The sequence below is a fragment of the Nicotiana tomentosiformis genome, chromosome 6 (genome assembly GCF_000390325.3).
Source record: "Nicotiana tomentosiformis chromosome 6, ASM39032v3, whole genome shotgun sequence".
Lineage (NCBI taxonomy): Eukaryota > Viridiplantae > Streptophyta > Magnoliopsida > Solanales > Solanaceae > Nicotiana > Nicotiana tomentosiformis.
In genome coordinates this window covers 92457530-92481003 of record NC_090817.1, presented here as the reverse complement: position 1 = coordinate 92481003, position 23474 = coordinate 92457530, and the positions used below count along the sequence as shown (strand labels likewise).

Sequence of the window (23474 nt, the reverse complement as noted above, 5' to 3'; positions counted from 1 at the left end):
TAGCAATTTGAATGTTTTAAAATTTTCTAAGTTTGACCGTTGGTTGACTTTATGGTCATGGGGTTAGGATTTTCGTTTTGGGACGTGGTATAGGTCCGTTTTTCTATTTAAAACTTGTCTAGAAAATTTGATGCAATTCGGAGTTTGTTTGATAGGATTCAAATGCTTGGTTGTAATTCTAGACGTTCTTGAGTTTTCTTTTGAATTTCATGTGTTTTGATGTTCGATTCATGGTTCTAGATGTTATTTTGGTATTTTGATCGTGCGAACGAGTTTATATGATGTTATTACACTGGTGTGCATGTTTGGTTTGGAGCATGAGGAGCTCGAGTGAGTTTCAGATAGGCTTCAGACAATTTTGATCATGTAAAACTGTTGTTTCTGGTGTCCTGTGCACTGTTCTTCGCGATCGCGTATATATAAAACCTAAGACATGATTATCTACTGCACTATATTTCTTTTGTTATTATGGAAAAAGTGTGATATTGGCGTACTTTGAGATATGTCCCAATCCGTTAATTGCTTAAGGACTACAAGAGTTGCTTATGTTAGTTATTTAATGATTGATCTTCAAAGTTCTCTATGCTATATGGTTGTTGGTTAACCGTTGAAAAGAAAAGTAAAGAAAAGAAGAGTAATAGTCGACATTCGACAGTGGAACAGAATATGCAGGTTATGCCTTGCCTTTTATGTCTTCTTGTCTGAAAGAATATATTGACAACAATTATTAGTGTCTTGTAAAACTTAAAAGTAAGCTCGCCATAGCTAACACACAGCAAGTTTGATGAAGAACATAGAGCTCCTTGAAACATCTAAGAGGTTCAACCAAACTCTACAGTCTACTCCAATAGTTTTTGCATTTTAATTTCTCCATGTTTTCCAACTAGTTTAACTTTACAATAAATCCAACGTGAGTCGAGGTCGAATTCACGAGGAGTTTAGAATATGTGTTGAAGTAATACTTAAGAGAGACTCAAAATAGCTAGATTTATCGTCCAAATAAATTGGGTATCAATTTTTTAAGATTCATCATTGGCTAGGGCTTTCGAATCAAAGCATGGACATCTGCTATTAAGAGGGAGCAGTATATCGTCGATTGAAGAATCAGGTCAATAACTAATTAAGCTACTAAGAAAGTTGACTAACTAATGAGCAAGTAATGGTTGAAATATTTTTGAAGTTTTATCAAATAGAGAAAGGCCTAGGATTGTAACCTTAACCTAGGTGCAAACCAAATGGTGTAACGACCCAGGCGTTCATTTTGAGAATTAGCGTCCCGTTCTGTGGCTTACGGTCTCGAGCAACTTTGTATTATGTGTTATGATTTACGTGTGTGGTCGAGTTCGATTTTCGGATGATTGAGGGCCAATTTGGAAGAAGGATTTTTGTTTTAGAAGCTTAAATGGTAAGAGTTGACCGAAGTTTTGACTTTTTTGTAGATAACTCCAAAATGATATTTTGATGATTCCAATAGCTTCGTATGGTGAATTTGGACTTAGGCGTGCGTCCGAATTTAGATTTGGAGGTCCGTAGAGTAATTTGAAGCATTTCGGCGAAAATTGGAAAGTTGAAGTTTTGGAAGGTTGAGAGATTTGACCGAGAGTTGACCTTGGTGATATCGGGGTCAGAATGTGATTCCGAGAGTTGGATTAGCTCTGTTACGTCATTTGGAACTTGTATGCAAAATTTAACATCATTCTGGGTTGATTTAATATATTTCGGCACAAGTTTTGAAAGTGGAAAGATTTGAAAGTTCATAAGTTCGATTCATGGTGTGATTCTTAGTTTCAGTATTGTTTGATGTGATTGGAGACCTCGAGTTGGTCCGCGTTATGCTATGGAACTAGTTGGTATGTTTGGACGGGGTTTTGGGTGCCCCAGGCGTGTTTCGAATGGGCTACGTGCCATTTTCTTATGTTTTGGAATGCTGCATTTCAGGTGTCTGGTGTCCTTCTCTATGATCACGTAGGTGTAGCCGCGATCGCGAAGGCTATTTGGTGGACTGGTCCTTTTTCCTCTTCGCGTTCGCAAGGATCAGTCTGCGATCCCGTGCGTATGAGTGATTGCTTCTTCGCGTTAGCATTAGGCCTTCTACGTTCGCGTAGTGTTGACCCTGATGGGGAGGCTGGCACTTTGTTCTTCACGTTCGCATAGCTATGTACGCGATCACGTACTTTGAGGTAGTGATAAACCACATTCACCTTTCTTCTTCCGCATTCGCGTAGTACCTTTTTGTGGGGCAGTGTCATTTCTTCTTCACGATCGCATGGATTCATTCGCGATCACGTAGTACATTTTTGTGGCAGTCATTATTTATTCTTCGTGATCGCATTATTTCTTCTGCGATCGCAATGTGCAAATTTTTGGGCAGCAGAATATATTTTTTAAATCGAGGGTTTGGCTATTTTTACCATATCTTGAGTTGTAGACCTCGATTTTGAGAGATGTTTCGTGGGGTTTTCAAGCAAATCATTGGGGTGAGGGTTCTTACCCAGAATTTATTATATTCCAATATTCTATCTTTATTTTTATCTTATAATTAGTATTTTGAGTTGAGGAAAAATGAGAATTTTAGAAGAAATTTTTCAAAATGTAAAATGATAATTTTAAGGACGAATTGATATTGGAATTTTAGTTCTTGTTAAAGATTGAAACTTTATCATCCGGAATTGTTTCCTATGAGTTTTATTTATGATTTGAAGTTATTTTGGTTAGATTTGAGCCGTCCGGAGGTTGTTTCTCTCGAGAAGATCATATTAGAGTATCGGTCTAACTTCTTTGAGGTAAGTATCTTGCCTAACTTTGTGTTGGGGGAACTACCCCTTAGGATTTGAGTCATTATCGCTAATTGTGTCATGTGAAAGCCGTGTACGTGAGGTGACGTGTACGTGCTCGGGCTTATTTATGGAAATTTGACCGTTTAGGGATCTTAGGTTCTTATGCTCATTAGATATGAAGTTATTTGTCATGTTAAATCCCCCATTTTACTAAATTCACCCTTACATGTCTTAATTGGAATTAATTGCTTCATGTTCTACCCTTTGTGCCGATTAAACTCTTATACCCTTTGTGCCGATTAAACTCTTATACCCTTTGTGCCGATTAAACTCTTATGTGCCTTAACTAAAGTTGTTGCCTCTTTTATCGTCATGATATCCATTCCGTAATTGCTTAACCTTAATTGAAATCATTATTGTCTTTCCGTAATTGCTTAACCTTAATTGAAATTATTATTATCCCTTTCGTAATTACTTAGCCTTAATGGAAGTTTGTTATCCCTTTTATTGTTGACGTATTCTTATTTGGGGTCATTGATTCACGCTATCTCTCTTGTTGTCGAATTGCACTTTAGTGGAATCATTGTTACACTTTACTTCTCCCTTGTTGAACTATTCTTGTTGAGACTATTATTTCCTTGTTGTGTCTTACTTTGTGAGTTCGTTCTTCCGTTTCTTTGTATTTTGAAGTTCTTGTGTTGATTTACTTGCCGTATTCTCGTGTTATTATTATTATTGCTATTGTATTCAGTATTGTTAAGCTGAGGGTTATGCGTGGTTGTGATATTGAAACTGTTTTGAGAAAATGTTGTGTCATATGGGCACATATTGTGAAAGTCATTTTGTTGGGTTGTTATGTTTTGGCACAAATGTTATTGTTCAAAGGATTGTTATTGTGTTTGCATGAGGTTTCTGTCGTGCAATTGTTATTGTGTTTGCACGAGGTTTTTACCGTGCAGTTATTATTGTGTTGTACTAGGTTTTTGTCGTGCTGTTGTTATTATTGATACGCATGCGCTGGTATAAGGTCTGGGTGTTGAAAAATATGCAGTGAGATAAGATGGGCTTGAAATGCGTAGCTAGTAGGGGAACTACTAGAAGCCATGCAGAGTGATAAGGTGGGCTAAAACGCGGGATGCTATTTCGGGAAAAATGATTTTCAAAACTAAATATAAAGTCTCCCGCGGTGGTATAAGGAAAGTTGTGATTCATTTTATGATTTGAGACTACGAGGTTGTACCTCTATAGGGCTCTTGTTGTCATTTCCCCATTCTTTTGTACTTGTGTTTTATTGTTGTTTTCTTAGCATACTATTAATTGTCTTCCTCCGTGTTGCAATATTTGCTTAGTTCTATGTAGCCAATCTCGTTGTGCTTGCCGTAGCTTCAACTTCATTGTTGTCTTTCTTATACTGTACATTTCATGGTGATCGTTTCTTATGTGCCATTTGTTATCTCTGCTCTTATTTGTTGACTTGAATTGTAGTAGAACACTAGCACAAGCATACACGTAGATGAATCACCCATATCGGTATAAGAAGATGAATCATGTTGCTATTGACCATTACATGTATTCTTTTCTACTTGCCTTCTATGTGAGAGATGTTCTCCTGACACGTGAGTCGTCAGTACGGTTATGAGTTGTAATACAGGCACAAGATGCCAAGTGATTAGGGTTCATGAATTGGAACCCGCGAGTTGTGATTATGAGGTTTGGTACCTCGTGGAATTGCTCGACAAATCTGGTGTGAAAGTGGTTATTTTATTGAGTTGTTGTTGGTTTTCCTTTATTTGGTATCACCGGACTTAGATTATGTTCAATTTACTATACAACACTATTACCTGACTGCTTCATGTTAAGTATTGTTGTTACTAGTGTATCATTGCAAGCATTATTTTGTATTCCTTATCCTGCTTAGCTTTATATTAATATTGTTTCTCTGTTAGTTCACCTTCACACTTGTTCATGTTGTTTAGTCCGGTAGGTGGCTTGACCGTCTCTCGTCACTACTCCATCGAGGTTAGTCTTGATACTTACTGGGTACCACTGTGGTGTACTCATACTACACTTCTGTACATTTTTGTGCAGATCCAGGTGCCACGACTATTGTTGATTATTAGTTGGCTGGTCGAGCATTGCTGTGGAGACTCAAGGTAAACCTGGCATCGCGTTCACAGGCCTCAGAGTCACCTTCTGATATTTTACTTCTACTGTTTAATTCTATTCCGAACAGTTGTATTTAGGGATTTTCTAGCTAACTCAGTAGAGCTTATGACTTGTACTACCGGTTTTGGGATTGTAAGTTATGTATAAAGATTTCTATTTCATATTTATCATGGATGGTCGAATTCTTCTATTAATTTAGTAAGTGTTAGGCTTACCTAGTCTTAGAGACTAGGTGTTGCCATGACATCCTATCGAGGAAAATTGGGATCGTGACAAATGGGTAGAGTAAATCTATGCTTGCTTGGTAGATCGGGCTTTGTTATGACTCTCAATACACAACTACTCACTCAATGCCTCTCAGTTAAAGAGTGATTGTGCCCAAATTGGCTATCTCAAGTCCAAATGGGTAGCAATCAAAGCAATTGTATATGAGTCCAAGTTATATTATCCCTATCTCTAATTCAAATCCTTTAATTAAACTAATTGATAATTCAACTAGTTCAATTTCTTATTAGTCAATTTTTCCTAGACTAAATTCCTCTTTCTCAAGTAAGAACAAAGTCAAATAGGCATGAATCAATGTTTGCGACCATTAATTCTAACTTTAAAGCATAAACAAGGCTAAAGAACATTAACCCAATCAATAAAAAATATTAATATTAAATAATCATAAGTTTTACACACTAGGGTTGGATCATAACTCATAGCAATGTACATTGAAAAATGAAAAGAAGAAGAATTAAAGACATAAAGCTAAATTAAAGTGAAAAAGTATTTGATCCTCTCTAATTGTAGCTCAAAGTTTTCCCAAAATGGCTAAGAATAAATATCAGCTGCTGCTACAATACAAAAAGAGGCCCTAAAAAAGTATTTCACGCCTATTTATAGTGCTCCGAAATTCCTGACAAAAATACCCTTCTTTCACGATCCAAAATCCAACCTGTCGTGATTGCGCCTATCATGCTACTAGACAAGACGACTACTCAGACATTTCCAACACGTTCAAATTTGAAATATACCAAAATAGTTTAAATAAATAAAAATCTCATAAAACGGAATAGAATATCATAACTTAATACATAAGTTTTCCCAAAAATCGGAGTGTCACTAAGTACATGAGCATTTACATAATGACATAGTCTGGTACACTATCTGGAAAGCAGAACTGAATAAATAAACTAAAAGATAGGGAAGATGAGTCAAGGCATGCGGAAGCCAAAATAGCTACCTCGATGATCTCCGAATGTCTGTACTCTGTGAATCAGCACCCGCCGTGACGGAAACACCTGGATCTGCACACGAGGTGCAGGGTGTAGCGTGAGTACAACCAACTTAAGAGTCACCCTCCGATGCTTCCCTAGACGGGGCATATGAACTTGATTCGGAGGGCTCCGGATGTCTATCTCGGCCTAATGTTGCCTTATTACTAATCACTTTTTGCACGGAGAGTTGTAGGGTACCCCTGCCTCAGCCTCGGGAGGGTTCACCCCTCCCTTTGGAGGTATCACCACGTCCTCTTGATCTAACCATTTTCTGCAATACATAGCAATATGAGTCAATTAAAGTTCAAACACAGACTATAAAACAATTACAGATAAAACAATGAGCAGGAGGGGGAAGTGCGGCTGTATAATGGCTTATGTGGACCGCACAATTTTGGAAGTGTGGCCGCACAATTGTAGTGCGGTCCACACAACTCTGAGTGCGGCCACATAATTCAAGGCCCAGAAATATTAATTCTCTGAAGTTTTGATCTGCAGACCGCACAATTTTGAGTGTTGCCGCAGTTCAGTTTCTGCGGACCGCACAATTTTGAGTGTGGTCCGCACAATCAATGCATAAAATTTGCCTTCGCCTAAGGATCTGCGGACCGTACAATTTCTTGTGCGGCCGCACATTTCAAAATTAGACGGCACTAAACTTAGGTTGTGCACAATTTAGACATGGTATTGGCAAATTAAACATGATGCACAATTTACCCATCCCCCAATTATCAACTAGAAAGTTACCCACACAATGTTAAGCACACATGATGATGAATTTGGCATTAGGCCTCAAAATAACTACACTAACTATGAACAAAATTTAAAAAGTTGAAAATTTTGAAGATGAATTGAACCTACCAGTGATGTAGCAATGCAAGGAAGGATCAAGAAAGATGAAATGAGTGTGAGATGCTTGAATTAATTTAAGCGCACTCTGCTGGCTTTTGTGTTAAGTGTTCAGAGTGTGTAAAGTTTGACCAGTGTGAGGGGGCTGCTATTTATAGTTTGACCAACTAGGGAAAAAATGCTAAGATGAGTGCGGCCACATAATTTTGTGTCGGTCCGCACTCCTTACCTGTTACCAATTACCCTTTTTGACGATCTGCGGTCTGCACATTTTTTAGTGCGGCCGCAGATTTTTGTGCGGATCGCACATTTCCTTGTACGGCCGCATATCGGCTATTTCTCTGCAAGTCAAACTTTAGAGAATTTACAATTTTGTGATCTCTAGTTGTGCGGTCGCACAATGAATTATGCGGCCGCAGACTCCTCTCTGCGGTGGCCATCAAGATTGTGCATTCCACGCAATAAATGTGCAATCCGCACTTTTTTCCACACTTGGCATTTTTTCTGCGCACAGTTCCTGCAAAGCACACTCATTCATGTAACATACTTCAAAACCAATTAGCACAAAACAAGATCTATCTAAAAAAAATGAATAAGAAGAAGAAGATGAATAAAAAAAGACATGGGTTGCCTCCCAAGAAGCGCCTGATTTAACGTCGCGGCATGACATAGATTACCATCAATCAATTAAAATGAATCAATGCCACGACGTGGCCATCATCAATTTTTCCCAAATAATGCTTCACCCGGTGACCATTGATTCTAAACACTTCATCATTTTTATTCTGCAAGTCTAATGCACCAAAGGGTGTCACACTCACAACTTCAAACGGGCCACTCCATTTATACTTCAACTTTCCCGAAAACATCTGTAACCGAGAATTGAACAATAACACAAGATCACCTTCTTTGAAATCCTTGTTCTGAATGTACTTGTCATGGAGGTACTTCATCTTTCCTTGTATAAGGAAGAACTTGTATAAGCATGGTATCGAAATTCATCAAGCTCATTCAATTGTGTCACCCTTAAGTTGGCGGCAACATCCCACTCAAGATTTAGCTTCTTCAATGCCCATATAGCCTTGTGCTCAAGTTCCACCGGAAGGTGACAAGCTTTCCCGAACACCAACCGGTATGGAGATATCCTAATCGGTGTTTTGTAAGCTGTCCTATAGGCCCATATAGCATCATCAAGTTTCTTCGACCAATCCGTCCAGTTAGCATTCACTATCTTTGACAAAATACTCTTGATCTCCAGGTTGGAGACTTCCACTTGTCCGCTTGCTTGAGGGTGATAGGGGGTCGTGACTTTGTGAGTGACACCATACTTGGTGAGTAAGGTATCAAAATCTTTGTTGCAAAAGTGTGATCCCCCTTCACTTATAATGGCCCTTGGAGTACCAAACCTATAATGGCCCCATACATAAAAAATGTCAATTTCCAAGATTGTGGTGTGGGGCATCTCATTATTCTTAGAAATCCCACCGGCCCTTTGACATTCATCACAACGCTTGACTAGATCACTTGGGTCCTTGTAGAGAGTAGGCAAATAGAATCCACAACTCAACACATTCGCCACTGTTCTCTCTCCACCATGGTGACCACCATATGGTGAAGAGTGGCAGCAATCAAGAATTTCCATTTGTTCCTCCTCCGGCACACATCTTCGAATCACACCATTAGTACAAAACCTTAAGAGGTACGGTTCATCCCAATAGTAGTCAAGGCAATCCCGTTTGAGTTTCTTCCTTTGGTTTGAAGAGAACTCATTCGGTATAATACCACTCACAAGATAATTTGCTAAGTCAGCTAACCGTGGCATCTTGGTCATTGAAATGGCTTGAAGTTGCTCGTCGAGGAAGGAGTCATTGATTTCAAGGCCGTCATGTGGCCTCCCATCCTCCTCCAAGCGAAATAAGTGGTCCGCCACTTAGTTTTTACTGCCTTTGCGGTCTTGGATTTCTAGATCGAATTCTTGCAATAAAAGCACCCATCTCATTAATTGCGCCTTTGAATATTTATTGCTCATTAGGTACCGAAGTGCCACATGATGCGTGTGGACAATCACCTTTGTACCCATCAAGTACGGGCGGAACTTTTCCATAGCAAAAACAATAGCAAGGAGATCTTTTTCGATCACCGTGTAATTGACTTGGGCATTGTTCATGGTCTTACTAGCATAGTAGAATGGATGGAAGATTTTGTTGATACGTTTCTCCAAAACTGCTCGGACCGCCACATCACTAGCATCACACATGAGCTCAAAAGGCAACCTCCAATTCAGAGCGGTGATGATAGGAGTGGTTGCCAATTTGAACTTGAGCAATTCAAATGCCTTCATGCAATCCTCGTTAAAATGGAATTTGGAATCTTTCTCCAATAGCTTACATAAAGGGTTCACCACTTTAGAAAAGCTCTTGATGAAATGGCGGTAGAACCCCGCATGACCCAAGAAACTCCTCACTCCCTTCACGGATGTTGGGGTGGAAGTTTACAAATCACCTCTGTTTTGGCCTTGTCGACCTCAATACTATTCTTTGAAATTTTGTGGCCAAGGAAAATGCCTTCCTCGACCATGAAGTGACATTTCTCCCAATTGAGTACTAAGTTCGTCTCTTCACATCTTTCCAAGACCTTATCCAAAATTTTCAAGCAATCATCAAAAGAATTCCCGACCACTGAAAAGTCATCCATGAAGACATCAAGGGAATCCTCCACCATATGTGTGAAGATAGCCATCATACACAGTTGAAAATTCGTTGGTGCATTGCATAAACCAAATAGCATCCGCGAGAATGCGAAAGTACCATAGGGACATGTGAGAGTAGTCTTCTTTTGATCCTCCGGAGCAATAAGAATTTGATTGTAGTCGAAATACCCACCAATAAAACAATAGAAATCACGGCCGGCCAACCTATCAAGCGTTTGATCAAGGAAGGGAAGTGGGAAATGATCCTTCCTTGTCATGCCCCCTTTCTTTGGGACACATTGCACCGTAGAGGTCCACGAACTATCGGAAATGGGGTAAACAACCCCGGAATCCAACCACTTTATGATCTCCTTTTTGAACATCTCTTGTATTGCTTCATTTAGTCTTCTTTGATGTTTAACGGAGGGTTTGGCATCCTCCTCCAAAATAATTTTATGCATGCAAAAGGCGGGGCTTATACCCCAAATATCCGCCAATGTCCATCTAATAGCTTTCTTCCACTTTTTTAGCACCGCCAATGTGGAGTCTACCTGCACGTTAGTCAAACAAGAGGAAAGAATAGCTGGTAAAGTAGAACAAGGGCCAAGGAATTCATACCTGAGATGTGGAGGCAATGGCTTTAACTCCAAAATGGGAGGCTTCTCGATTCAGGGCTTTGTTGGAGGAGTCTTCCGATTTTCAAGATCCAAAGACAATTTGCGGGGTTCATAAATGTAAGACCCCATTCCTTGCAATCCATTCACACATTCCACATAGCCATCCTTCTCATCATCCTCAAGGTTGAGCAAAACGGCCTCCAAAGTATCATCGACATTCATCATGAACACATGGAAGACCACCTTTTCATCACCCACCCAGAAAGTGAGCTCACCGGCTTCCACATCAACAAGAGTCTTCCCCGTAGCAAGGAAAGATCTCCCTAGAATAATAGGCACCTCATAGTCTACTTCATAGTCAAGAATCACAAAGTCCGCCGGGAGGATGAATTTATCAACACGAACCAACACATCATCAATAAAACCCAATGGTCTCTTCATAGTACGATCCACCATTTGTAACCTCATAGATGTGGGTCTTGGTTTCCCAATTCCCAAAGTCTTGAAAAACGAGTAGGGCATCAAATTGATACTTGCCCTAAGATCACTAAGAACTTTTGTAAAGTCGGCGCTTCCAATAGTACAAGGGATTAAACACCGAGATCTTCTAATTTAGGAGCCATTGAGTGCACAATTGCACTCACTTGATGGGTCATCTTTATAGTCTAACAATTCATCGACCTCTTCTTTGTCACCAAATCCTTTATGAACTTTGCATAACCGGTCATTTGCTCTAAAACCTCAACCAATGGCACATTAATAGATAGGCTTTTCATCATGGCAATGAACTTTTTGAATTGGATCTCGCCATTTTGCTTGGCAAGCCTTTGAGCGTATAGAGGAGGAGGCCTTGGCATTGGTACTTTAACCTTTGGCACTACCGGTTCTAGTATGTCTATAATGTGCTCCCTAGACGGGTTCATTTCCTCTTGAGTCTCCTCCACATTGTCATCAATATCAATTCTTACTTTATCATTGGCTTGCACCAAATTGTTTGTAATCTCATCTTCTTGAATCACTAGTTCATCATCCATAATTTTTTTTTGACTTGAGATGGTTGCATCCCCACCTTTTCCACTCCTTGTAATCATGGCCATGGCATGTCCCGTGTTGTTCTCACCCTTTGGGTTCACCACCGTGTCACTTGGTAGTGCCCCCTTAGGACGAGTGTTCAAAGCTTGTGAGATTTGCCACAACTGAATTTCTAAATTGCGAATTGAAGTGTTGTGAGAGGCTAGTCGAGCTTCGGAGTCGGCATTATTCTCCATCATTTGCTTAAAAATGTTCTCAATTTGCACCATCTTATTGTTGGAAGAGCTAGGACCATGGAAAGGATAAGGAGGCGGGTTGTTTGGTTGTTGATACATCGGGGGCATTTTAATGCCCGTCCCCCGATTCCCTTGATTATTGTTCCATCCCCCTTGATTGTTGCCTCCCCAATATCCTTGACTATTGCCACCTCAATTGCTTTGATTGTTTTGAACATTCAAATTTTCTTGATTGTTTTGATTGTTCCAATTACTCCATTGATTCTGACATTTTTTCTGATTCTGAAAATGTCACCATATATGATCGGTATGGTGGACGATCCCAGCCCGATCGCCTGGACCCCATTCTTGTGGTGCCTCACAGTTCAAGGTTCTAGCATGCTCGCGTTCTTGTGCCTTACCATGGCACTTCTATCATAGTGCTTGAATCAACGGTACACTAATCTCCTATTGTGGTTCGAGTAGTTTTGGGGTAACAAAAAGCAGTAGAGGCTATGAACCCTTCTCGGAGATCTAATGAAACTCCGAAAATATTATTTTAAGTCATTCTTGTATCAAAAAATTTAAAACAATGATATATCTCCACAGTTCTCATCAAAACAGTCCCATAAAATCATGTAAAATAAATTTCAATAGTTTAAACATTAAAAAAAATATATGCAAGTCATGGATTCATGAGACATGATTTATGGAACAACATACTATTCTTGAGTTATTAACCATGATAATCATCTAAGAACTTTTCTATAATTCTAATGGATAATGTGAGTCCAGTCGTTCCATTCAGAGCCCACATTAACGTTCTATACAGTCCAACAAATACTTATGTCGTGATCTTTGTGAGAAGACAATTTTAGTAAAAGCATTGTCTCTACTCACCTTGATTCCTTACTTTTGAATACCTTCGTTTTCTCCAATCCAATGGGTTTAACTCACCAAAAAAATCTATACATAGTTAATATAAAAATTAATGCTAGAACTTCCAAGATTTCCAAAATATAGAAACCCTAGGTTTGATTCTTCTCTCCTTCTAGGGTTCATCATTAATCTATGTTTTTGTAGTAGTTTTTAGGAACAAATATCAACCATAAACCTCTCTAACAATTGTGGTTGGAGGCGGTTACGAAACTCACCTTAAATCGCGAAACCCAAGGTTAGAGAGACCTTGTTCTTGAGTTCTAGTTGAGAATCTATTGAGTTTGAGATGGAATATTGTTAGAATTAATATTTGGAAGTAGTATTCTAATGTTAATCGCATTGAAAATGAACCTTAGGAAGTATGAGAACCCTTGGATGACCTGAGGATGAGAGGGGAGGTTTAATCTTTAAAGAATGAGGTTATTTTCTCTCTCTCCCCGTCTCTTTTATTTAAATCTCATGTCTTCGACGTCACGGTCCACGCCCAGCGCTACCCAAAATGCCCAAATAAAATTATTTCTGGTTTTGGAATTCTGATTGGCGCATGACGCTCCCCCGGGTACCCAAAAACGCGGCCTATTTTTCTGACATGATAGTATTAAGTAAAATGCCTATAACGTTTTATAGGAATATCAAAATGATGAACTGTTTAAAGTATTAGAAACTACACTTCAAGATCTTTCTATTGATATATAGCTCAAATATCAGTTCATTATATAATGATAGATATGCTCATTGAAACTTAGGTCATGTGTGGCTAAGGTCATGTTCATCCCTTAAACATCTCCAATATGTTCCAATTTACCCCTCTCCTCTTATAACTATCCATTCAACCTTATAACATAAGATTTATGTAGTTTATACCTTTATAATGTTTCATAGACCTTTGTTTCCAACTTAGAGCTTGATCAAAACTATAATACTTGGCGAAAATTCTTCGGGGCTTTACAATCTTCCTCCTTATATGGCATTCGTCCTCGAATGTCGAATGAGTCACTTACAGTTACAACTCCTATTATTAACTCTCTATCACTTGGAATGGTTTCCTAAGACGCGAAACTTGACCAGCACTTTGAAATTTCTTATAAACATCTATAGTGCCTCCTTTGGAACTAGAACAACCACAAAATTTTTAACTTGCCAAATCTCAATATTTATTTCCCACATTGTTATCCAACTACAATCCAAAATCCAGGCCACTCATGATCACACATAGCTATCAAAACTTGTACATATATAGGTAGGAAAACTTTTCAAAACTTGAAACAGTACATGCCTCTTCCTCAAATAAATGATGGTACTTTTTCTTCAAGTCCTCTTCGGCTTCCCATGTAGCCTTTTCTAAGTCTTTTTTAAGTCTATAATTTCTTGAGGATAACATGGAGCATGACTTTATATATATAGATCTTTCGTGACTTTTAAGAGAAATTATGTAATAGTAAATTCCCTTACATATCATATGAAGCTACCATACAATTATAGTTTCATAATAACCTCCTTCGCTTGTGATTCAGCCTCTATGTCCGAATTAGCTACCCTTACTATTTTGGTTTGCGACATAACCGTACTCACTATTCCACTTCTATTCTAATTATTTCATCATGAAAAGACACATATATGTTAGGAAATGCACCCTCTATTGTAGGTTGATAAGTGGGGATTTTGACTGCTTATTAGTGCCTTTTAGCTTATGTTTTAGTCCAAAAGCAATTGAATTGTGTTCCCGAAATTAATGAAATTGTGCAAAATTACAAGAATGTTGGAAGTTGGTCTCCTGAGATGAAATCTGACTTAAAAAGGAGTAGTCCGAAGCACAAGGCAATAAAGGGCGTAGAAGTACAATGTACGATCCGCAGAATTCCATTTGCGGCCGCAATCCAAGAGGAAGAATTTAGGAGAAATGTGCGCAAACTGCAAACCGCACATGAATTGTGCGACTACAAAACTGGGCTAAGAGTCGAAGTTCAGAGAGTATGCAAAAATACCAAGTCCAGAAGCCTCTGTGAATTGCCGACCGCACAAGAGTTGTGCGGCCGCAGAAGATTTGCCTTGCGGCCGCAGAAGATTTCTTCGTGGCCGCAGTTCAGAAATGTGCGGCCGCAGAACTCCACTTCTTGCCAGATGAAGAAATCTGTAGACCGCACATCTAATAGTGCGACCGCAGAACATCCTGAGAGGTATTTTTGTTCGCAATTTTCAGCCTTGTATAAATAGACGAGTTTCACAAAATTAGGTCAAGTTTGAACGTATGAAACTGCTGTAGCCATTTTTCTTTACTACTTTAGGAAGTTTTACATTACTTTGGTGTATTTACATTAGATTTAATCATTTTAAGCTTTTATTATGAGTTTAATTAGTTTTTCTTCCTTATTTTCTTCAAATCTCATTATGAGTAGCTAGACGTTTACTAGGGTTGTGACCCAAACCTAGTATGTAAACCTTATGGGTATCTAATTTATTGCTTATTTATGATTGGGTGTTGAATATTTAGCTTATTTCATGCTTTAATCTTAGAATTGATGGTTTCAAACATTAATTCATGCCTATTTGATTTAGTCTCTACTTGAGAAAGAGGGACCTAGTCTAGGATAACTTGGCTAACAAGGAATTGGATCAATTGAGAGATTGATTAACCCAATCAAAGGGTTCAACCTAGAGATAGTAATAACCCGACTTGATCTCTTATCAACTATTTTGGATGATACCCATTTGGTCTTGAGAAAACCAAATTGGGCAAAACCACTCTCTGACCGAGAGGTATTGAGTGTATAATGTCTAGTTGAGAGATATAATATACCACAATTAATAAAACAAGCATTAACATTTTATCCTATTAGGAAAACACCTAGGTTATGGTCACAACTTGGGTTGTTCAAAACCGAACCATAACCGTTAACCGAACCGAAAAACCGCTTATTGGCTTATTGGTATCGGGTTATCGAAATAATAGTTGGTGAACGAATTGAGATTTTATAATTAATGGCTTAACGGTTTGGAGGCGGATTACTCAATTTTTTTAGTAGATAAACCGTTAAGCCGTTAAGAATTTTTATATTTGTACTTTTACCCATGTATATAAAGTAATTTTTTAAACCCTAAGGTACTCTTGGGAACTTCAAGGTACTCTTTCTTGAATTCCCAACTATTGTTTCCCCTTTCTTTTGCAATCAAAACATGTTATATTTACAGTATATTGAAAAGCATGTATTCGAAATGATGTACGTTAAGAAGTTACGTGCATCTCTTTCTTTCTTCTTATGTTGTTGGTATACATATTCCTTAATTGTTAATTAAATATGACAATATACAGGAAAATATTCTTAGCTATGCAACCAAAAGAACTAAGGTTCAAAATTTTTCTATTTGATTTAGCTGATAAACCGCCCAATAATCATTAATCTGATACCAATCCACCTGTTGTCTTATTGGATGGCTAGCAGATTACTACATTTATAATCCGATAACCGATAAACTGAACCATTAAGCGTAATAATCCGCTCAATCTTCCCTATAAGCACCCCTTGTCACAACCCTAGGCCTTTAACCCATTTGGAAAAACCTTATAAACAATTATCTTTAGTCTACTTTATTTATCTTGTAATTATTATTAACAGTAAAAATGGAAAACAAATCCCTGTTGTGGAACTGCAATTGAGATAATCCAATTGTTCATTTGAAATATATACCCCTAACTCTCATCTTAGCTCCAGTGGATTCGACCCTGACTCCTAGTTGGGTATTTGTTATTGCATACGACCGTTTCATATCTCTATTGAGGCGTGCATTGGACGTGATCAATTTTTGGTGCCATTGTCGGGGGAGTTAAAATGGTGTTAGCTATATATTTGGTTGTGTTTTTGAAATATCTTCGTTTCCTTCCATGTTACTAAATTATTTGAGAAATCATAGGTACAACCATGGCGAACAATGAGCTCGAAAAGTTACCTTTGGGGGATGTGGACATCGAGGATGACCAAATTGATGAGGTTTCTCTTGAACCTCAAGTCAATAGAACAGGTTGAGTGCCTCATGATAATTTACCCGCTCCACCTCCACCTCCAACACGAGCGACTCCACACCGGGTGTTACCCAATGTAGGATATACTAGTGCAATAGTCCATCCCCATATTAGGGCGGGCAACTTTCAAATCACCAATATGATGCTCAGTTTGCTAGAGCAACGAGGTTTCTTCACTGGGGCTCCAAATCAAAATGCATACAAACATTTGAAGGGGTTTGTGGACACGTGTTGGGGGAGCAAACAAACAAATGTCTCCGAGGATGCATTGAGGCTAAGGCTTTTTCCCTTCTCTCTACGAGGAAAAGCTATAGATTGGTTGGAACGTTTGCCGAACCATTCCATTCACACTTGGGATGAGTTGGTGGAAAAGTTTATTTCTAAGTTCTTCTCTCCGGGAAATATGGCTACACTTCGGGATGAGATTTTGGCATTCAAGCAAGAGACAAATGAACCACTACATGAGATATGGGAACGTTATAGAAAAGTAGTTAAGGAATATCCCAACAACGATATGATGGAGAATATGATTCAACAAACTTTCTATCGTGGTATTAACACAACCAAACAATGTGTAGTGAATCAACTTGCCAGTGGGAACTTCATGACTACGCATTATGTGGAGGCATGCGAGATTTTAGATGAAATGGTGGAAACATCATCGGCGCGGCAATCCCGGGCTAATGTTCCACAAGGTGATCCGAATGTGATCCACCTTCACAAAGAGTTGCATGACCATGGGCACGACATTGCCAAATCGACTGCCACCATGAATCAATTAGCAAAGGCTCAACTTCAACAAGTGCAAAATCCTAAGCAAGTCAATGCCATGGAGTGAGTGAACATGATGGTGAACAAAACACTGACCAAGGGTCCACAAGTGCAACATCGAGTGGAGAATTATGTTCAAGAAGATAGTAGTTTTTATCAAGATGATTCTTACAATGAACAAGAAGAGGAGGTGCAATATGGGAATAACTTCCACGGCCCATACCAACAACAATGGCGACCTCAAAATAATCAAGGCAGTTGGATTTCTAACAACCAAGGAAATTGGAGTGGCAACAATCAAGGGAATTGGCATAACAACATCAATCAAGGAAATTTGGGGGGGGGGGGGTTTAATAATCAAGGCAGATGGAACAATAATCAAGGAAATCGGGGGTCGGGTTTTCAAAGGCCCCCGATGTATCAACAACCGATCAACCCGCCTCCTTATCCTTCCATGGTCCAAGTTCTTCAAACAATGAGATGGGGAGTATTGAGAACATGTTCAAACAAATGATGGAAAATAATGCTGATTCGGATGCCCAACTTGCCTCACACAACACATCGATCCGCAACTTAGAAGTTTAAATTGGGCAAATCTCTCAAGCTATAAATTCTCATCCTAAGGGGGCACTACCAAGTGACATGGTAGTAAACCCAAAGGGTAGAAACAACACGGGGCATGTCATGGCCGTTACTATAAGAACTGGAATAGGTGGGAATGCACCACCTCAAGTCAAAAGCAACTTGTGGATGATGAGCAAGTGGTACAAGATGAAAAGGTCCCGAGCACTGTGGTGCAATCGAATGATGAAGTTCGGATTGATATTGATGAAAGTGTAGAAGAGATTCAAGATGAGGTAAACCCGTCTATGGATCACATTATTGACATACCGGAGCTGGTAGTACAAAAGGATAAAGCACCATTGCCTAAGCCTCTACCTCCATACCCTCAAAGACTTGGAAAGCAAAATGGCGAGAATCAATTCAAGAAGTTCATTAAAATAATGAAAAGTCTCTTAATCAATGTGCCATTAGTTGAAGCTTTGGAGCAAATGCGTGGTTATGCAAAGTTTATGAAAGATCTCGTGACAAAGAAGAGGTCAATGACTTTTGAAACTATTAAAGTCACTCATCAAGTGAATGCAATTGTGCATTCAATGGCTCCTAAGCTAGAAGATCCCGGTGCTTTCACGATTCCTTGTACAATTGGAAATGCCGAGTTTGCTAAAGCTCTTTGTGATCTTGGGGCAAGTATCAATTTGATGCCCTATTTGGGTTTCAAGACCTTGGGAATTAGGAAACCAAGACCCACCTCTATGAGATTGAAAATGGTCGATCGTAATATAAAGAGACCTTTGGAAATGATTGAAGATGTCTAGGTTCGTGTTGATAAATTCATTCTTCCAGCGAATTTTGTCATTCTAGATTGTGAAGTTGATTATGAGGTGTCGATTATTCTTGGAAGACCTTTCCTTGCTACGGGGAAGGCTCTTTGTGATGTTGAAGCCGAAGAACTCACTTTCCGGGTTGGTGATAAAAAAGTGGTGTTCCATGTGTGTAAGTCCATGCGCCAACCAAATAGCAATGAGGTGTGCTCTTTTATGGACTTGGTGACCGATGTTATTGTGGATGACACAAGTGCTATGATTAATGTTGGTGATATGTTGGAGTCCGTCTTGCTCAACTTTGATGATGATGAGATGGATGGCTTCATGGAATGTGTGAACTCTTCGCAAGGAATGGGGTCGTACAATTATGCACCCCGAAAATTATCTTTGGATCTTGAAAATAGGACAACTTCTACAACAAAGCCTTCCATTGAAGAGCCTCCTACCTCGGGAATTCAAACCATTACCTCCACATCTTCGGAATGAATTTCTTGGCCCTTGCTCTACTTTACCAGTTACTCGTTCCTCTTGTTTGACTAACGTGCAGGTAGATTCTACATTGGCAGTGCTACAAAAGAGGAAGAAGGCTATTGGGTGGACATTGGCGGGTATTCGGGGAATAAACCCCGCATTTTGCATGCATAAGATTAACTTGGAAGAAGGCGCAAAATCATCTATTGAACATCAAAGGAGACTCAATGAGGCTATGCAAGAAGTTGTCAAAAAGGAGATTATCAAGTGGTTGGATGTCGGGGTTGTCTACCCCATATCTGATAGTTTATGGACTTCTCCGGTTCAATGTATCCCGAAGAATAGGGCATGACGGTGGTCACCAATGACAAGAATGAGTTGATTTCTACAAGAACGGTGACCGGCTTGTGATTGTGTATGGACTATCGCAAGCTCAACAAATCACAAGGAAAGATCATTTTCCACTTCCTTTCTTAGATCAAATGCTTGATAGATTGGGCGCCCGTGATTTCTATTGCTTTCTCGATGGATATTCTGGCTACAACCAAATCCTTATTGCTCCGGAGGATCAAGAGAAAACAACCTTTTCATGTCTCTATGGTACTTTCGCCTTCAAGCAAATGCCATTTGGTTTGTGCAGTGCACCTGCGACTTTTCAAAGGTGTATGATGGCTATCTTCATGAATATGGTGGAGGACTATCTCAAAGTTTTCATGGATGACTTCTCGGTGGTTTGAGATTCTTTTGATGATTGTCTTTCAAATTTAGATAAAGTGTTGACAAGATGTGAAGAAAAACATTTGGTGCTCAATTGGGAGAAGTATCATTTCATAGTCAATGAAGGCATTGTCCTTGGCCATAAAATCTCAAAGAATAGAATTGAAGTTGACAAGGCAAATATTGAGGTAATTTCAAAACTTTCACCTCCATCTTCGGTGAAGGGTGTGCGTAGTTTCTTCGGACACGCAGGGTTTTACTGGCATTTCACCAAAGATTTCTCTAAGGTGGTGAACCCGTTGTGCAAGCTTCTTAAGAAGGATGCTAAGTTCAACTTCGATGATGATTGCGTGCGAGATTTTGAATTGTTAAAGTTCAAGTTGACAACTACTCACATCATCACCGCTCCAAATTGGAGTGTCCCTTTTGAACTCATATGTGATGCAAGTGACGTAGCGGTTGGGGCTATTTTGGGGCAATGCATCAATAGGATTTTTCACCCGGTCTACTATGCTAGTAAGACCATGAATATTTCTCAAGTCAACGACACCGTTACGGAGAAGGAGCTCCTTGCCATTGTGTTTGCAATTGAGAAGTTTCACTCGTACTTAATAGGTGCAAATATCACTGTCCACACAGATCATGCAGCACTTCGGTATATTATGAGAAAGAAAGATTCCACATCTCGGTTGATGAGATGGGTGCTTTTGTTGCAAGAGTTTGATATTGACATCCAAGATAGAAAAGGGAGTGAAAACCAAGTGGCTGACCATGGCTACACTTCGGGATGAGATTTTGCCATTCAAGCAAGAGACAAATGAACCACTACACGAGATATGAGAACATTATAGAAAAATAGTTAAGGAATGTCCCAAAAACGATATGACGGAGAATATGATTCAACAAACTTTCTATCGTGGTATTAACACAACCAACCAATGTGTAGTAAATCAACTTGCCGGTGGGAACTTCATGACTATGCCTTATGCGGAGGCGTGTGAGACTTTAGATGAAATGGAGGAAACATCATTGGCGCGGCAATCCCAAGCTAATGTTCCACAAGGTGATCCGAATGTGATCCGCCTTCACAAAGAGTTGCATGACCATGGGCAAGCCATTGCCAAATTAACTACCACTATGAATCAATTAGCAAAGGCTCAACTTCAAAAAGTGCAAAATCCTAAGCATGTCAATGCCATGGAGGGAGTGAACATGATGGTGAACAAAACATTGACCAAGGGTCCACAAGTGCAACATCGAGTGGAGAATTATGTGCAAGAAGATAGTAGTTTTTATTAATATGATTCTTACAATGAACAAGAAGAGTAGGTGCAATATGTGAATAACTTTGACGGTCAACGAAACAACTTCCACGGCCCAAACCAACAACAATGGCGACCTCAAAACAATCGGCAATTAGAGTTCTAACAACCAAGGAAATTGGAGTGGCAACAATCAAGGGAATTGGCATAACAACAACAATCAAGGAAATTGGGGGGGTAACAATCAAGTCAGATGGAATAATAATCTAGGAAATCGGGTATCGGGTTTTCAAAGGCCCCCGATATATCAACAACCGATCAACTCGCCTCCTTATCCTTCCATGGTCCAAGTTCTTCAAACAATGAGATGGGGCGTATTGAGAACATGTTCAAACAAATGATGGAAAATAATACCGATTCAGATGCCCAACTTGCCTCACACAACACATCGATCCGCAACTTAGATGTTTAAATGGGGAAAATCTCTCAAGCTCTAAATTCTCATCCTAAGGGGGCACTACCAAGTGACACGGTAGTAAACCCAAAGGGTGAAAACAACACAGGGCAAGCCATGGTCGTTACTATAAGAAGTGGAAGAGGTGGGAATGCACCACCTCAAGTCAAAATCAACTTGTGGATGATGAGCAAGTGGTACAAGACGAAGAGGTCCCGAACACTGTGGTGCGATCAAATGATCAAGTTCGGATTGATATTGATGAAAGTGTGGAAGATACTCAAGAGGAGGTGAACCCGTCTATGGATCACATTATTGACATACCAGAGCTGGTAGTACAAAAGGCTAAGGCACCATTGCCTAAGCCTCCACCTCCATACCCTCAAAGACTTAGGCACTACCAAGTGACACGGTAGTAAACCCAAAGGGTAAAAACAAAACGGGGCATGCCATGGCCGTTACTATAAGAAGTGGAAGATGTGGGAATGCACCACCTAAAGTCAAAAGCAACTTGTGGATGATGAGCAAGTGATACAAGACGAAGAGGTCCCGAACACTGTGGTGCAATCAAATGATGACATTCGGATTGATATTGATAAAAGTTTGAAAGAGACTCAAGAGGAGGTGAACCCTTCTATGGATCACATTATTGACATACCGGAGCCGGTAATACAAAAGGCTAAGGAACCATTGCCTAAGCCTCCACCTCCATACCCTCAAAGACTTGCCAAGCAAAATGGCGAGAATGAATTCAAGAAGTTCATTCAAATAATGCAGAGTCTCTCAATCAATGTGCCATTAGTTGAAGCTTTGGAGCAAATGCCAGGTTATGCAAAGTTTATGAAGGATCTCGTGACAAAGAAGCGGTCAATGAATTTTGAAACTATAAAAGTCACTCATCAAGTGAGTGCAATTGTGCATTCAATGGCTCCTAATCTAGAGGATCCCGGTGCTTTCACGATTCTTTGTACAATTAGAAGTGTTGAGTTTGCTAAAGCTCTTTGTGATCTTGGGGCAAATATCAATTTGATGCCCTATTCGGTTTCTAAGAACTTGGGAATTAGGCAACCAAGACCCACCTCTATAAGATTGAAAATGGTCGATCGTAATATGAAGAGACCTTTGGGAATGTTTGAAGATGTCTTGGTTCGTGTTGATAAATTCATTGTTCCAGCGGATTTTGTCATTCTAGATTGTGAAGTTGATTATGAGGTGTCGATAATTCTTGGAAGACCTTTCCTTGTTACGGGGAAGGCGCTTTGTGATGTTGAAGTTGAAGAACTCACTTTCTGGGTTGGTGATAAAAAAAGTGGTGCTCCATGTTTGTAAGTCCATGCGCCAACCAAATAGCAATGAGGTGTGCTCTTTTGTGGACTTGGTGACCGATGTTATTGTGGATGACACAAGTGCTATGATTAATGTTGGTGATATGTTGGAGACTGTCTTGCTCAACTTTGATGATGACGAGATGGATGGCTTCATGGAATGTGTTAACTCTTTGCAAGAAATGGGGTCGTACAATTGTGCACCCTGGAAATTATTTTTGGATCTTGAAAATAGGACAACTTCTTCTACAAAGCCTTCCATTGAAGAGCCTCCTACCTTGGAGTTGAAACCATTGTCTCCACTTCTTCAGTATGAATTTATTGGCCCTTGCTCTACTTTACCAGTTACTCTTTTCTCTTGTTTGACTAACGTGCAGGTAGATTCTACATTGGCAGTGATACAAAAGAGGAAGAAGGCTATTGGGTGGACATTGGCGTATATTCGGGTAATAAGCCCTATATTTTGCATGCATAAGATCAGCTTGGAGGAAGGTGCAAAATCATCTATTGAACATCAAAAGA

At 39.5% G+C, this 23474-nt stretch overlaps 2 protein-coding genes across 2 annotated transcripts; one reads left to right on the top strand and one right to left on the bottom strand.

Annotated features, from left to right (window-relative positions):
• Window positions 1-8984: 8984 nt before the first annotated feature.
• Window positions 8985-11661, bottom strand: LOC138894413 (uncharacterized). The gene is made up of 4 exons (XM_070179111.1): window positions 11056-11661; window positions 10101-10294; window positions 9689-9968; window positions 8985-9437 (listed from the first exon to the last, which is right to left on the bottom strand). Exons 1-4 carry the CDS (start codon window positions 11659-11661, stop codon window positions 8985-8987), a joined length of 1533 nt encoding a protein of 510 aa, XP_070035212.1.
• A 10890-nt stretch (window positions 11662-22551) lies between these two features.
• LOC138894412 (uncharacterized) lies at window positions 22552-22956 on the top strand. The gene has a single exon (XM_070179110.1). It carries the CDS (start codon window positions 22552-22554, stop codon window positions 22954-22956), a length of 405 nt encoding a protein of 134 aa, XP_070035211.1.
• Window positions 22957-23474: the final 518 nt, after the last annotated feature.

Excerpts from the sequence above, each read along its gene's own strand:
- LOC138894412 (XM_070179110.1), top strand. The coding sequence starts at position 22,552 with ATGGCTCCTAATCTAGAGGATCCCGGTGCTTTCACGATTCTTTGTACA.
- LOC138894413 (XM_070179111.1), bottom strand. The coding sequence starts at position 11,661 with ATGGTGCAAATTGAGAACATTTTTAAGCAAATGATGGAGAATAATGCC. Across the intron at positions 10,295-11,055 it reads CAAAGTTCATAAAGGATTTG|GTAGACTCCACATTGGCGGT; the intron begins GTGACAAAGAAG and ends ACTAACGTGCAG. Across the intron at positions 9,438-9,688 it reads GCTTGAAAATTTTGGATAAG|CTATTGGAGAAAGATTCCAA; the intron begins GTCTTGGAAAGA and ends CCTTTATGTAAG.